Source organism: Rhizomucor pusillus (genome assembly GCF_041956525.1).
Source record: "Rhizomucor pusillus strain CBS 183.67 unplaced genomic scaffold VTP01scaffold_18, whole genome shotgun sequence".
Lineage (NCBI taxonomy): Eukaryota > Fungi > Mucoromycota > Mucoromycetes > Mucorales > Lichtheimiaceae > Rhizomucor > Rhizomucor pusillus.
This window is the reverse complement of record NW_027192160.1, coordinates 35151-51231: the sequence shown is the minus strand read 5'-3', so window position 1 is coordinate 51231 and position 16081 is coordinate 35151. Positions and strand designations below refer to the sequence as shown.

Below are 16081 nucleotides of genomic sequence, written 5' to 3'. Positions count from 1 at the left end.
CTTTTCTATGCTTGATCTTTGGGCGCACTGCTACTTTCTGATCCTCCGTTGTCTTTGCTTTCTTTGTTCTTGAGGGCTTCTTCAGAAAGCACTCGTTGATACATCTCCTCGTCTTTACATATCGTAGCCGTGTACATGATATGTTTGCAAGAATCCGTGTTCTTATATTCATGCGCCATTATTTGCCCTTGTACCTGGAAGGGCGCTTCCTGGTTATACTTGATATCATCGTGTCCTTGTAGATCAACTGGTCGCTCCATGACCTTCAAGTGCACAGATATCGTTTTCGTCGCATTAGGATCCAATTGGAAGACAACGCTTTCTGCCGTCTTTTTGATAATTGCTGAACTCTCTTTCGGTGCTGTTCCAGTAGCTGTACCGTCTTCGGATGGCTTTTTCAAGTCTCCTGCGGTTTGAGCTGGGGACGATTCCACGATACCCTCTTCATCGTTGTATTCTTGACCTCGTAACTTGGCGAGCTTCTTTAGATATTTCTTGATCTTATCCGGTTGATCCTTCCTTCGAGCAATTTTGAGCTTTTGTTCTAAATTTTCGATTTCTTCTTCTGCTTCTTTCGAAAGAGCATTCGAATCATCATCTTCCACGACGAAGTCAAATTCGCCGTAGTATCGCCCAAAATTGGATTCGTTGACGTCGACCTTGATTTCAAAAGACCGGACCTGCTTGTTTGTGTTGGTGAGGACAATCGTCTCCACCTTGTCGCATGACCTTCCGACGATGCAAGGACCAAAAGCCAGCTCCAGAGACTTGATAAAAAAGGTGGATGGTTTGCGAACAAGCGCCTTGAGAGAAAGTACTTGATCGTTTGTTGGATCTCGGATATTCTCTACGATCAATCGTTCCATGAACGGCCCCGCCAAACTTGGTTCAAAAATGAAGTCGATTTCTCGCTTGCCAAATGCTCGAACAACGCCGTACCGTCCTGCTCCCAAAATGATGTTCCCAGACGCGATCGAGCCTGATTTGCGTATCGCATACAGCAATGGCGTTTCGCTTCGGTTATGTAGTACGATGGATTTGGCATGTCGTTCGTTTCTCTCGACGAGACCAAAGTTAATATTCCTCTGTCCCAAATCCATGATCGAGCGACATAGTTGTGCCCGGATGATAAGTTCACGGACAGGGATGGCAGAGTCGTCAAGATCAAGCAGATTCTCAAATTCAGCCTGGTCAATATTTCTATCGAACTCGACAAGTCGTAAGAAAATCCGGGTATCTTGCTTCTTGGGTGCACTTTGGACATGAGGCTTTGACTCGCCGTTTGGTGTGAAGACTATTACAACTTCTTCTTCGCCATTAGGATCTACTTCGACTAGTGACGTCCTGACAAGATCGCCTTTTTCAATGAGCCGTTCGAGTTCACGGCGCCATGCTAATTGCTGCCGGACAAAGCGCTCTTCTGCAGATAATTTTGGAAACAACGGAGTCGCTGCTCTTGATCCATGCTCCAAGACTGCAATGAGATCCTCGAACGGCACTCGAGTCTTGCCGGCAATATCCGACCAGTCCATACTCTTCCGTTTTTTGCACTTTGCAGCTGTGATACCCATGGATCTCTTTGCCCTTGCACCATCCATATCATGGACATCCTCGCGAGGCTGCTCAGAATTTGAGGACGGCTTCTCTGTAGCTGACTCGTTCTCCTTTCCGTTCACTGTATTTTTCTGCTCATTTCGAGCAGGAGATTCGACCGTTCTCTGCTGTTTGTTGATTCGATTCAGGTGAGAGGTATGTACTAAGCTTGATTTGTTTAAGGGCTTGAGGCTCGAGTTCTTGCGGCGAGAATGACCCCCTTGGAACGATGCTGTTGTTGCCAAATCTAGATACGCCGTCGATTGATTGTCTGCTCCTGACGAAAACGCAAAGGTTGATCGCCGAGGCGATGCACTCTCTGTAGATCTTGCTTCCACAGATGATACTTGGACAGGCGAAGCAGGCGACGGTGTAGTGTCATTATCCTGGTCATCTACTAAAGAGCATGTATAAGAATATAAACCATGATCGAGATTGAAAATTGACATAATACCTTGATTTCTTCCATCTTTTGTAGTGACCAAATCATCTTCTTGGAGAGAAATAGTTGACTGATCAGATACCCGTTTTCGAGTGTATATAACCAGATCGTCAGGTGAAGATGAAGTTATCTCCAGTTTCAAAGGTGAATTACGAATGTTTTCGACTGTAAACGTGCGTATTGATGGAGAATTGAGCACAATCGTACCAAAATCCAAAAAGTTTGCGCCTGTCGCCGTCAAGATCCTGTAAAACAGGGAATGGAAGGTGACGCGATTCTTATCGATGTTCGTACTGTGAACCTCGATGATTTGGTCATTATCTCTGTTCAAGTAATTGACGAGCGTAATTTGCTTGCGGTATTCTGGATTGACTTTTCGTGGGTATAAATCCAGCTTCAGTTCCATGTAACTACGTGGTTGTATGACAATCTCGCCACGCAAACAGTTGAGGACTTTGGATGTGAACTGTAGCTCCACGCGTGCTACGATATCTGAGCGGTTGAAAATGTTGACTGGCAAAGATTTCAGCGTTCCTACATCGGTGTCTCCGAAATTAATACTCTTCGGAATCACTTCCACGAACGATGTGCATGTTCTAGCTTTGCACTGGATCGCCTTCCGCTCCTTAGATTCGGCGCTGCGGTAAGTGCCATACTCCAATATGATGCGAAATTGCCGTCGAATAAGTTGACCAGCATTAAAATCGTTGATTGATGCATCTTTCCGCGGTCTGTAGGAGACTTGGATAACCCTTTCTTTTCCAGGACGTAAAACTAAATCTTCAATGCGAGTGTAGCTTTCAACTGTACCGATTGGAGGAGTTGATCGCTCATTGGCAACATCTTCTTCTAATCCAGAACCGCTCAGGCCCGAGATGCTCATATCTGTTGATAGATCAGAGTTATCGACCGTCATGCGCGACACTGCATTTTGTTGTCTGCCGGCATATCCCATGTTTTGCATCTGTCGAGTTTCACCTTCCGTGGACCAGAGATTTTGTGACGTAGAAGAAGGCGAGGATGATCTTGAGTATTCTTCGTTTTCATTGACTTCACTGGCATTTGTTACTGTATGAGTTGATGTTGATACAACGCTGGAAGCATCACCGACAGAATATGATTTCTCTGTATAGCTGCCGACAGAAGCTTGCATCAAATCCTCTTTTTGCCCAGTTTTGTTGTGGACGGCCTTATCTGATGAATCCAATATGGTGGCCTTGATATCAAAAACCACTTCGGCCGATTCGGGTATAAATCGGACTTCCACTGGTGCTTCACCGACATTATTAAGAGTGATCTGCTTTGACGTCCACAGACCAGATATGCAATCTCCAAAATCCAAAACATTCCCGCTGCTGACAACCAGAGATTCCTCTCGAGGAACCGACCGGACCGATGCATGAATACGTGCTTGGACCATATTGCGTGCATCGTTTACATTTTCAAGCTGTAGATCATAGTTGAATTCTCCAACCTCCTTGGGTATAAATGTCAGCAATATGCGTCTCGATGAGTTTCCAGGTACAGGTTGATAGTCCAATGTTTCGCCGGTCTCAGCGTCGGTAAACTGTAGCCAGTCTTCTCGATTAAGGTTTGACAAGTCAATAGTATTGAGTAACCAATGCAACTCTATGTCAGATTTGTTCTGGATATTGAATTCTTTTTGATACGTCTCTCCAAGCATGCAATCATCAAAGTTGAGGCCGGTTTCCAGGACATCTGTCCACAATACCGATTGGCAAACTGATGCCCGGAATATAATAGATAGTTCGTAGGTTGCAAGTACCGGGCTGCCTGGCAAGTCTGACTCCATCTGCGATGCCATTGCTGCAAGTTCGTCCATGTAATATCCAAAGAAGAACAGTGCACCTGTTACGTGAAACTTGCGTTTTTCGCCAGTATCATCCGCTGGATCACGCATAGTCAGACTGCTATCCTGTAAACTTTCGTCTGAAATATCGCCATGAAATCGTCCGTCGGTTTGAGTGTCGGGTAGAAACGCAAGGATAAGTCGACGAGTTTGTTGAGGCTCCAGCTCCAATTCATCGATATGGTTTACATAATTAAAGAGTTCATTAAAATGGTAGTTGCAAGCGATCCTCTGGCGGGACCAGTCCACAGTGTTGGTTGCGCAGTGTTCCAAAATAACGGCTGGTAAATCTGCAATGTTTTCATTTTCAAGTTGAAATGCAATCTGATTGTTCTTTAGATTGGACCGCAGTTTTACAAGGATTGGACGATCGGTGACGTTTCGGATTTCAAGTGTCTTCAAAGCATGTGTGTTGTTTTGATATACGTTGTCTAGTCTTATTTCGTCACCAACATTGACAAGTTCAAACAAGGGTATCTTGCTGTCGTGTCCAAGTGGAGGAAATAAAGAGCCACTTGCTACCGCAGAGCCGTGATCGCTTTGTGCTGAAGACCAAGACGACGGTGACAAGCGCTCATTGCTGCTGGTCATATCCGACGGGTCGAAGTAAAGGCAACAACAACGTTCTCCAGCCAGCAACTGTGAGCTCAAGTGGTTGCACGGGACAAAGTTGATCTCCGACGTTCCATAAGGCACATACTGACAGTAGACTGTGCATTGAGAATGATACACTTATTCCCAAAAGTAATGTCGCATTTTGTGAAATTTTATAATACATTTATACACCAAAACGATAAATTGCAGCGACATTAATTTTTGGAAAAGGTGTAAAGCATGGTTGTAGTTTTGATTAAGTGGTTTGGCTGATGTAGTTTCTTGTCGTCTACGCACGGCATAAGCAAGCTGGAGTTTCTCAAACATACTTCATGCTTTACATACTATGAAACAATGTTTTCTAGCTGATATAACTTTGGTCTTAACAAACTTTTCATTTTTATTATTACATAGCTATCAATTTTAATACAATGATCTACATGGTTCAGTGCTTGGAATTTAGCGAGCAGCTGATTACGCATTGACATTTGCTTACCATGTGGAATTGATAGGACAGTTTCGGATGAAATTCGCTGGTATACAATAAATGGGAAATGATAAGAGTGCTCATAATATAATAGTTACAGAGGTCTGCAAAAGTTGAGGGTTTGCTATAAAAGAAACTGCATAATGTATACGACAGAATGCATTTTCAAAGCTGGTCGAGCGATCGACGTAACGACCCAAGAATGGGTCAGTGATTGCTTGTGCATATGAACGGCGTAGATAATCATCAAATACTCGCAGATAGTTTGATGGCCATAATGTATGCAGGGTGCTTAGAACGTAACCTAGAAGCGTGGCCGGGAAATGTGGATCAACTCGATGGATGCAGAAGAAATGTCTGCAACTGGATGAGTAAAGAGAAGTGAAATGTTATTAACACTCATTAATACCGCCAAACTTAAGTATCATTTTGTAAATCGCAAGTTATACCATGATACATAGAGAGGTATTCACTGCTGCTATGTGATGCACCACGCCGATCCTGAGCCGCATGAATTTGACAGCTCCAGGGTGCTCTAATCTCAGCCAAGCCAGAGTGGACGTACAGGGCGGTTTATTGGAATGGCAAAAGTGATACGCGGCATCTCTCTGGAAGAATGGGAAGAGAAGACACAACTTACGGAGGACGAGCTGAGAGGTGTCTACGAACTGCAAGATGCCTGCAGTGAGCTCCCTTTACCATCCAACTGGGTTCGTTTTCAACATTGTTAGCAGCAGCCAAGGTCATACACTGATCTACCCCGTAGCTGACGAACGACAGATCCATCACGTCCCCTGCCTTTGGACGCAGCTCCTCTTCGGGTGCCCGTACTCCAGAGATTTCATCTCTAAGCAGCTTGACACCACTCAATGCCGGCACTCTATCCAATCGTCTAAAAGACCTGACAACTCGACCACGTTCAAGCACGAGTCTGGCAACCGATGCAATATCATCAGAATCTCCCAAATTTACAAAAGTCACTGGCACGGAGAAGCCTATAGAGACGCTTCAGCAATTTCTCGACTGGTTTTCGATGATGGAAGCAGATATGGAGACCAGCCAAGAAGATATATACCGGTACAGTTCTTTGTGGCAACTTCTATACCTCGTCTTATTCAAATCTAAACGAAAATGTAGGAATCATCTTTCCGTTGTTTTGGGTTATCTACAATCATGCAATGATTTTCTCACAACGCTGGAAGAAACGTCTGAGTCGTTCAAGACGCTCCATGAAAAGTATAGTTTTGTTGAAGAGCGTACGCGTTCACTGCAAAACGCTTGTGAAGACCTGTTGAAACAGCAGGTACATCAACTAATTCGCACAGTCCCGAGCCGTGTGTTGACAGATCGTATTTAGGAAAACCTCACGGCTCTGGCAGATGCCTTGGCTGAAAGACTCAAATACTTTAATGAATTGGAGCCTATCGCCAAAGCATTCAACTCGCCTGGGGAGGATATCTGCTTAATGCCTCAGTTTATCCCAATGTTAGAGAAGCTGGATGCTTGCATCCAATATATGCAATCGCATGTAAGTTCATCTCCTATCTCATTTTTGCCGCAATATAATTTACAGAGTTTACATAGCTCCAATATCGCGATGCAGAGTTATATCTGATGCGCTTGAATCAATGCTTAACGCGAGGCATGACGCTGATAAAGATGCATGTAGTCAATGCGATCAGATCTCTCGGTTACGACATATATAAGCAATCCAATGCGAAGGTGAGATATAATGGTCTACGATGCTAGAAAGGATACCAACTGAAAGCAATTGCAACAGACGCTGGATCAGCCGGGAAAGCAAAACACGCTGCTTTATGTCAAATTTCGCATGATTGCACCTACTCTGAAACCTCTCACTGCACAGGTAGAGCAACGCTGCAAAGGACACACCGAGTATGTATCGACAAAGACTTTTGGTGTGACGTGATGATTAAATATTGTTATCTTTGAAAGGTTCCAATCACTCTACCAGGAAATCCTGAACGCATACTTCCAAATCCGTCAAAATTTGCTGAGCCCTGTGATGTCTCGCAAAATTACACAATTGACCACATCCAGCGAAAATCTGGCAGCCTTTGTAAGTAGCTTACCTCATCGTACCTGTTCTAGGATATTTGACTAAGAAAATTAAAGGCAAGAGACGGCTGCGGATACATTATAAGCCTTTGCTTGGACGAATTCAACTTATTTCGGAACTTCTTCCGGGAGGGTGAAGATGAGCTCTAGTAAGTCTGATCCAAAACCGAGAAGACTGTAGTAAACTAACGTATGGGAAGCTCCTACCTGGATCTATTGACGAGCTATTTGTATGACCAGTTAAGACCGCGCATTATTCACGAGAACAACATTTCTATACTATCTGAACTGTGCGCAATTTTCCAAACTTATGTTTTTCGTGGTGCATCATCTGAAGGAAGTGGTATGTCTCGCACAGTATCATTATGAGAGCAGCGAGGCTGAATCTATTCAATAACAAGATGCAAGTCAAGGAAAATCATTGGATTTCGGGTATCTTTTACAGAATATTCTGGAGGACGCACAAGGAAAACTCGTGTTCCGCGCACAGGCGTATATACACAATGATATTCAGAACTATGTGCCCAAACCTGAAGATTTTCTCCTCCGTGCTGCATCAGGTAGGAGGTGAGAAAGTAACTTGGGGATTAGTATTTGCTGATCCATTTCCGGCAGTGGATGCATCGAAAACATCGGTAGTACTCCAAAAGTCGAGCAGTGCACCGCCCAAAGATGCGCCTGCTACATTGATGATAGACGACGAAGCGTCTGATTCTGAAAACTCTGCAAGCAGAGAGAACGGCTCGCCGCTCGGTCAGGGGTCAGATACATCACGTGGATGGTATCCAACGCTGCAAAAGACTCTGTGGATCTTGTCGAAACTCTATCAATGCGTGCAGGTATTGTTTTCTTTGATTCCGCAAATAATCAAGATTAACTCATGCATACAAAAATAACAAGACAAGCGTATTCGAAGATCTTGCACACGAGGCCGTGTCCCTGTGTAGTCAGACTCTGAAGGCAGCTGCAGATATGGTGGCATTAAATAAGGCAAGTCCGAGAGTATTTCTTAACTATCATTAATTAGCTCTTAAAAATTCTTTTCCATCAGTCCCGGCTGGATAAGCAGCTATTCCTAGTAAAACATCTTTTGATTCTCAAGGAGCAGCTTGCTCCATTTGAAGCAAACATTATCCATTCTGGAAAAGAGCTGGATTTCTCACATGTGACAGGCAAGTCATTTTGCATGAAAAATAACATTCCCTTCTCGACTGACAGTTATCCAGATACCCTCTCTTCTTTGCAACAGAATAGATCGTTAATATTCAACCCCAATGCCTTGATTGACCTGGCACAGAGAGGCATGCCGCGAGTGGTTGAGATCAGTCTCGACTCCAGAAGAGAAATTGACCAGGAGCTGAAGCGAATCTGCGAGGAATTCATCAATGATTGCGTGCAAGGCGCCGTTGAACCTTTGGCGAGCTTTATGATCCGGGTAAGGAATATATTGATGAAGAAAGATTACATGTTCGATCTTATGATCCGGTTTGGAAGGCTTCCACCAAGCGGATTGTAGATGCCGAGACCGAGACACCCAGCCGGGGATCAGGATCGAAAGGTGAGAATGCATCTTTTAATAGATTAATTCTTGGCTTTTCTGTTTGTTGACAGACTGTTTCCAGATGAGGTACAAGAAACAATGGAACAATTTAAGGAGGCGGTCAGCGAAAGGTTACGATTTACGCTGCAAAAACTGCGCGAATATGTCAATGATTACAAAATCGAGCAAATCCTGATGAAGCCGATAGAGGTGAATATCAATAGTTTTCATTGCTAAGAAGCGCTTACTGAAAGCGATAACTGTAGATGAATATTTTGGAGCATTACAGATCATTTCTTCAGATAGCACAGGACACAAAGCAAGCAGGGTCACTGTCGTCATTAGAGGCGATGGGAACGTGGATCGCTCAACTACGTGTATCAGAGGAATAAAGTCATCAAGTTGCATCATGGAGCTAGAAATAGGGATGTTTTCATGTGACGGTAGAGAACGCTCTGTAAAAGCACGGAGTTGCAGATGCAAATGATTTGTACATTTCTTTGCCTTTTCCTCCTGTTTGCTATCATTATTATGCTGATACCCTTGAACCTACTCCTATTCGCCACGTTGCTCGTTCCGTGCAGTCTAGCGATGGCTGAAGAAAATACGATGCTGGATGTACACTCCGCAGGATTCTGGGGCCAGATAGTTGCTATTATAGCTCTAGTGTTATGTAGCGGTATCGTTGCTGGTATGTATCCAAAGGATCCATGTGTTTGAAAAGTAGCTGACTGGACAGCAATAGGCTTGACACTCGGATTGGTATATAGACTTGAATCTACAGTGCTGCCATCGAGTCTAGGTGGAAAGCTAAATCGAGTATTACAATAGATGTCTCAAGATACCACGAACCTGTCGATCTTGGCCGTGGCTGGAAGCGACAAGCAGAAACGGCATGCAGCTAAAATCGTTCCCCTGCGGAAAAACGGCCATTTACTCTTAACATCGTTGTTGCTGACCAACACGGTTCTGAATGAAACGCTACCTGTACTGTGCGATAGTTTATTTGGCAAAGGTTACTTCAAAGTCGTTAAGGAGGGGACGCACTATGGAAAGGAAAGGCTGATGATGTATATACATTTAGGATACATTGCTGTGATTATATCCACAGCACTTATTGTTTTATTTTCGGAAATCTTGCCTCAAGCTGTATGCTCGAGACATGGTTTGGCGATCGGCGCATTTTTCGCCATTCCTGTGCGCATACTGATTGCAGTGTGGTACATTATTGCTTGGCCAATTGCCAAAATATTGGATTGCCTGCTTGGACAGCACGAAGGAGTCAGCTACAGTGTATGCGGTAAGATTTTGACGTAGCGTTACGTTGCAGTCAAGACGGTGTTAGCTAATAAAGCCTCGATGGAAAAAGAACTGCGGGAACTCATCGGTCTTCACGGCGAGTCGTCCCACCTCCGAAAGGGTCCTCTGCAGGATGACGCGGTGATTTTACTAAGAGGTATGCTAGACTTGTGCACCAAGACAGCCAGCGATATTGCAAGGCCGGTCAATGAAAAGCTTCTGCTCCACGTCGATACGGCTCTTGACGATAGCTACACTATGCTGGGAGGAGACGATCAGAAAGTCTTTGTGTATGAATATTGCCAGAGAATACATCAGCACGGAAATTGGCAAGAGACAAACACCACGCACAGCTTAATGGGCGCTATAGACAAAAAGGTTTGGTATAATTCTGCAGCACTGCAATATATGCAACTAAGGAAATTTACTGACATTCTTCATGTAAAGTTCTTCATATCTGCCCTCAGTAATCACAAGACACTCAGAGACGTAGAGCTGGAGAAAGTGTTACGAGTACCATCAGATACTCCAATACCTACATTGCTGAAAATGATGCATAAAGAGACATGCAAGTAATGCAGAATATCTGTAAAGCAGGCAGTGGATTGAATTCGACTAATCGGGAAAATCCAACTGCAACAGGCACTTTAGCACAAGTTTATCATAAACATAACGGCAATCACGCCATACTGCTCGGTGCATACAATAACGGTTCCGGGACAACCTTTATTCAAGATAACTACCACAACCAAAACGATAGCTTGGAACAAAACCAAAGCGTACCAGATGTGTTGAGTGGTGTACAAGAGCCATCAAAATGTCCACCAACCATCGGTATCGTAGAGATAAGTGATATCTTAAGTCACATGGCAGAGGAAGGTTCGCCTAGTGCCATCACGATCGTTGGCGAAAAGCCTAAAAATGTACATAATCATCCAAATTCAGGAAGGAAAAGTTGCAGTAATGATAGTAGAACAGATTCCACCGCTGTATCAGCATCACATGTTACTATCTAAAAAAATATTGATATAGAAATCAGAGCACAATATGCATTTGAAAGAATCTTCGCGTCATTTAAGTACCATGATGACAGTTTTCGAGAATCTTTTATGCAATGACCAACGTCCTACGAGCAAAGTCGTACAGAAAGATGACGTCGATGTACTCCAAAATACTCACAAAAGCAGCATTGTGTGAATACATAATACTTAGGTCATTGAGTCAAATAGAGATCTACATCTGACAATATCGCGAAGTATCGAGCGATATACGTTGCCCATCAAAAGCTGTTCCTTAGTTTCGCATGGTTTGTCAGATAGACAAATTCCATGTCTCATCGAGCTCAGCGTTGAACTTGGCAGTGTCCTATGCAACTAACATGCAGTTGCCACAAAATTTAGACCGCCGTACTCCATTGTTTCAAAGGAATACAGAGTATAACTACAACGATGCTTCTGATTGATAATGGTTCTTAAGGATTTCAAAAGTAGTCTTAGTAACCGATGAATATCTGAATATTGTTAAGCAATCATGTGAAGATCGTAAATCGCATTTTCGCTACACAGAACCGGGAAACTAGCTTCCTCCCTTTACTTATCCTTTGTACGATGTTCTTGTCTGGTAGCCGACGACTTCAAACACTGGCAAACAAATCAGTCCCCGTTTGGGTAGCGAGCCAGCAACGCAATATTAGCAAGGTCACGGTCATTGGCGCCGGGCTCATGGGCTCTGGAATTGCCCAAGTAGCTGCCCAAGCAGACTACAAGGTCACCATGGTCGACACGACGGATGCAGCACTTCAGAATGGCCAAAATATCATTGCATCGAGCATTAAGCGTGTTGCACGCAAAAAGTTTGCCGAAGATACCAAGCAACAGGACGCGTTCATCGAGAAAGCAATCGCCAATATCATTACTTCCAAGGATGCCGAGGAAGCAGCCTCAACTGCAGACTTGGTCATCGAAGCAATTGTGGAAAACATTGATATCAAGCAGAAACTCTTCAAGGGATTGGATAAAGCAGCTCCTTCAAGCACCATTTTTGCCACCAACACTTCTTCTTTGCCTGTGACCAAAATTGCTGACGCCACCTCTTTGGACAGACAGAAACGCTTTGCTGGACTGCACTTTTTCAATCCCGTACCAGCCATGAAGTTGGTCGAGGTGATCCGCACGGAGAAACTGGAAGATGGTGTCTTCCAGGCTCTCGTCGAGTTTAGCAAGAAGACAGGAAAGACACCAGTTGAATGCAAGGATACTCCTGGGTAAAGCTCGTTGCATAATCATCTTGGTTTGATATATGGTGAACTGACAGAAACATATGCTTTGCAGCTTCATTGTCAACCGTCTTCTCGTACCTTACATGATGGAAGCTTTCCGCATATTGGAACGCGGAGAGGCTAGCGCTAAAGACATTGATACAGCTATGAAACTGGGTGCTGGTATGCCCATGGGTCCCATTGAATTGGCCGATGTAAGGACAATGAGACGATACAAGCTGATAGACGAACCTACTCAATGTTGTTCCTTTACGTAGTTTGTTGGTCTGGATACAACCAAATTCATTGTTGATGGCTGGGCCAAGGAAGGAAAAATCGAGCCAGCTCTGGTCAAGCCCTGCAAAGTCTTGGATGATCTGGTCAGCCAAGGCCATCTTGGACGCAAGACAGGAAAAGGTTACTATGAATATTCCAAGGATCGAAAATAGACGAACGTTGAACCAGCTCGAAACAATAAAATACAGTACGTCTATTTGTTCAAGTTGATGTGATAGATATGATTTCCATTTCATGCAAATAAACCAATGCTATCGTCACGTTATACAATCTAGGGCTGCAACTTATATTAATCAAGTAGCACATGTTCCTTTATTGGAAGATTGACCTGTAGTACTTATGGTACACTTCTTTTGCCTTTTGCTCCTGCTAATTTCTGGTCGCAATTATGAAGTCGGCATTGGAAACAGCAACTTATATCCCAATTCTTAAACGGGTCACCATAATTTATACCATGGCGCCCGAAAATATATAAACGTTTTGTGTGTCAATCAAGAAACAATGCATTTATGATTATTTAAAGAATGTCTACTCTTTCGAGATGTCGTGGAAGTTGTAATAGTTGGAGGAGGTAGTTGAGCTCTTTGTGTAGAGTTCTTGGTAGGACTATAGACGTCTTCGAGTATGCTTGGTTCTGCCGACGCGTTCTTCGTCAGCGATGATGGATCTTGTGCGGCGATCTGTGTTCTATTAGTATCCGGCAAGGTATGTTGGCAAGTCTTGTCTAGCTCATAGAAAAATAGGTATCCGTCCTGAGCAAGTTCAGTGTAAATAGCTGCCTCATTCTCCTTGCTCAGTATTTTGACACGCTGCGACACAGCCAAATCGTCTAGTACGCCCCGCGTCAAAATGCATGTCCTGCAAATGCTAGATCAAATTGCTTCATACCTAGTTTAAGCCAATACTCATGATCATCCTTTAAAGCCCTTGCATAAGCGATGTAGTGTCCACTGTAAGGAGAGGATCCCTTGTGACACACGACACTGCGCAGCCTCATGATCCCTTCGACCTTTTGTCCACACGTATCGCACTTCGGATCATCCGCATTTTGGTTCAGAAACTGATTGAAGTTTATGCTGGACGGTATCTGGACTGTTCTTTGATCTTTGATATATCTTCCACGAGTGTCGTAATTGTAGCGTTTCAAAACGATAGGCAGTACCATCCGTGAGTCAGGAAATGAGCCTCGATCTTGTGATCTGATTTGTTCGCCCTGCTCGTTCATTCCGCTGTAGAATGGCAGAAGCTCGAGGACTTGCCAAGCATTGACGGCTACTTCTTGGCGCTGCTCTGAAATGATCATCTTTTTCGGTATCGACGACATACTAGCGAGACTCTGCGGTGATCCAGGTACCGAGTCGTGGATATCTGGGCAATCCACCTGCCGTTTCACACCGATGACAATGTTGTTATAAAACTGGTCGAAAAGGATTCTCTCGAGTCTAATAGGCTGAGCTACTGTATTGCCCGGCATTGACAAAGATAATACACGATCCGTCATAACTCGATCATCGTCAGTGTCTCGATTCGCACCGTGAAATAAGCGCATTTGGAACTGCTTTGTATTAATTTGATGCGGCTTTACATGGTAATCCATTCCAACATTAAACTCACTGGTAGATAGGGTAATTCAAACGTTTCTGTCAAGAAAAGAAGCAATTCGCTGGTATCCTCTTGGCTGTATCGGCCTCGCTCATTCCTCCCCTGCCAGTCTGCGTCTTCCAAAGCATGTCGAAGTCGGCTTACCACATGCTGCCTGACCAAACGGCCCTTCCTTAAAATATTTACAAAGAGGCGCAAGGAAACTTGTAATTTGCGCTTAGCCGGCTTATCTGAACTCGTGTCATACGTCAATAATGGATCAAATGCCTACAAAAAGCATTCCAGCCCATGAGACATTGACAATATGGTATTGTTACTATACGTTACCGTCAAGGTGATATACATGGCAAAGAGCAAGGCGTCGATGTAACAGCTTGTACCACCGTCATTTTCACAGCCCAGTATTGTATCTCCAGGTTCAGGTGTACTGTGCAGAAGGCCGTGATGTGCTTCTTCGCAGTCGTCCAGCTCTGCCATAGCCCGTTTCAGGTCCCACTCGTTCGCAGACAGTATACTATGCAGCTTGTCGTCCTTAAGCTCCAGGTTAAAATTGCTTTTTGAGTAATCGAACAGCGAAGCCATAAGGCTGATTTGGTCTTTACTCAGTGCTTTCTTTCGGAAAGACCTTTTTCGTCGTTGGAAGGACCAACGTTTACGTATGCTACCATAAGAGAAAAGCTTATAGCTCTTCATGAGGGTCGCATTTTCTTTGCAGAGTAGCAGGGTGTTGAGACAGAGGAAGAAAAAAGGTTCTGAGTGTTCGAAAATGGTAACTGGGAAGGTGACTCCGAGCTCTACATTGACTGCTTGGTTTAATCATACTGTACACTCTTTTCCAAAATCGAAGTCGCACCCCGCCAATTTTGAAGTCGTAGGTTAACGACGCACAAGAAGGCTTGGCAAATCCATCCGTATATAACATGTCAACTTTTTGGGGCTCTACGGTTTTCCTTCATCCATACATTTTTTTAATATGAGCAACCAATTTTTCTACGAAGATGGGCAGGGCCATGTTGTTAATGAGCGTGGCTATCAGGAGCCCATGGACTATGTCGTTGATGAGGAGGTTTGCGCTCTTCAAACCGTTAGTTCTCATACTGACTATTTGCGCACTCTATCTCGCGAACATAACCATGTGTCTGTTGCTACGCATGTCGATGAGCCAACTGACACTGATATCCACAGAGAGAAACGACTCCTAAGCGTGCTTACACAACATGCACTGACCAAGATAAGGTTAGATTTTTCAAACTGATGTTTGAGAAGGTTTTGAGTGCGTCGGCTGCTGCAAAGCAGCTAGGAATACATGTTCGTTCGGCACAAAGATGGGCGTTACAGTATGAAAAGGACCCCGACAGCATTTTTAAAAGCGTAGAAACAGTGGTCGTCCGCGTATTCTCAATGAAGAGCATAAGAAAGTTATTTTAGAATGCGTTGACGAGAATCCGTCGATTGTCCTAGAGCAGCTGATGGAACGATTGCTTCAGAGATCTGAGGGACTCAAAGTATCCAAAACGACGCTCCATCGGTTTGTGAAGAACGAATGCAACTTGTTGAAAAAAGCTCGGTTTCAGCCTGTAGACAGGAATAGCGAAGCTAAGATCCAAGAGCGCCTTGACTGGGTGCGCAAATGGGACATGACCGACATCGACTTTGGAAAAATTGTGTCTTTCTTGATGAGTCTGCCTTCCATATTAACATGAAGCGCAGCATGGCATGGTCGAAAAAAGGTTCTTCTGCAGTGCTTACGGTGCCAAAAACCTGAGCAAAAACGACCACTATCCTGGGTGCAGTCTCTGCATCTGGTCTGATTAAGTGCAGCTTGAGACTCCCACAGGCACCGGCCAAGAAAAGAAAGAGGGCTGGCCATTCTGAAGTTATGAACAGAGGAACTGTAACTGGACATTATCTAAGCTTCCTTAAGGCTACAATGGATGAGATGGATAAATATGAGCACATGAAGGGCCATTATTTGGCAATGGATAATGCTCCTATTCATGAGGCCGACGATATCTCTAAGC

The 16081-nt window shown here is 44.1% G+C and overlaps 6 protein-coding genes across 6 annotated transcripts; 4 read left to right on the top strand and 2 right to left on the bottom strand.

The window, feature by feature from the left end:
• Positions 1-5: 5 nt before the first annotated feature.
• On the bottom strand, positions 6-4496 carry VTP01DRAFT_3674 (uncharacterized protein; the record flags this gene model as incomplete). Its single annotated transcript, XM_069382271.1, has 2 exons — positions 6-1990; positions 2048-4496. 2 exons carry the CDS (start codon positions 4494-4496, stop codon positions 6-8), a joined length of 4434 nt encoding a protein of 1477 aa, XP_069236000.1.
• Positions 4497-5567: 1071 nt separating this feature from the next.
• VTP01DRAFT_3673 (uncharacterized protein) lies at positions 5568-8997 on the top strand (the record flags this gene model as incomplete). Its single annotated transcript, XM_069382270.1, has 17 exons — positions 5568-5696; positions 5753-6063; positions 6124-6289; positions 6344-6514; positions 6571-6708; positions 6767-6882; positions 6943-7066; positions 7123-7214; positions 7266-7408; positions 7467-7625; positions 7681-7904; positions 7966-8055; positions 8117-8237; positions 8292-8500; positions 8560-8623; positions 8688-8815; positions 8872-8997. The coding sequence occupies 17 exons, from the start codon at positions 5568-5570 to the stop codon at positions 8995-8997; spliced, it is 2511 nt and encodes an 836-aa protein (XP_069235999.1).
• Positions 8998-9136: 139 nt separating this feature from the next.
• On the top strand, positions 9137-11101 carry VTP01DRAFT_3672 (uncharacterized protein; the record flags this gene model as incomplete). The annotated part of the gene is made up of 6 exons (XM_069382269.1): positions 9137-9296; positions 9351-9367; positions 9437-9905; positions 9975-10417; positions 10486-10827; positions 10937-11101. The coding sequence occupies 6 exons, from the start codon at positions 9137-9139 to the stop codon at positions 11099-11101; spliced, it is 1596 nt and encodes a 531-aa protein (XP_069235998.1).
• A 410-nt stretch (positions 11102-11511) lies between these two features.
• Positions 11512-12610, top strand: VTP01DRAFT_3671 (uncharacterized protein; the record flags this gene model as incomplete). The annotated part of the gene is made up of 3 exons (XM_069382268.1): positions 11512-12167; positions 12235-12376; positions 12440-12610. 3 exons carry the CDS (start codon positions 11512-11514, stop codon positions 12608-12610), a joined length of 969 nt encoding a protein of 322 aa, XP_069235997.1.
• Positions 12611-12949: 339 nt separating this feature from the next.
• VTP01DRAFT_3670 (uncharacterized protein) lies at positions 12950-14642 on the bottom strand (the record flags this gene model as incomplete). Its single annotated transcript, XM_069382267.1, has 4 exons — positions 12950-13287; positions 13347-14013; positions 14073-14327; positions 14388-14642. 4 exons carry the CDS (start codon positions 14640-14642, stop codon positions 12950-12952), a joined length of 1515 nt encoding a protein of 504 aa, XP_069235996.1.
• A 391-nt stretch (positions 14643-15033) lies between these two features.
• On the top strand, positions 15034-15763 carry VTP01DRAFT_3669 (uncharacterized protein; the record flags this gene model as incomplete). Its single annotated transcript, XM_069382265.1, has 2 exons — positions 15034-15296; positions 15436-15763. 2 exons carry the CDS (start codon positions 15034-15036, stop codon positions 15761-15763), a joined length of 591 nt encoding a protein of 196 aa, XP_069235995.1.
• Positions 15764-16081: the final 318 nt, after the last annotated feature.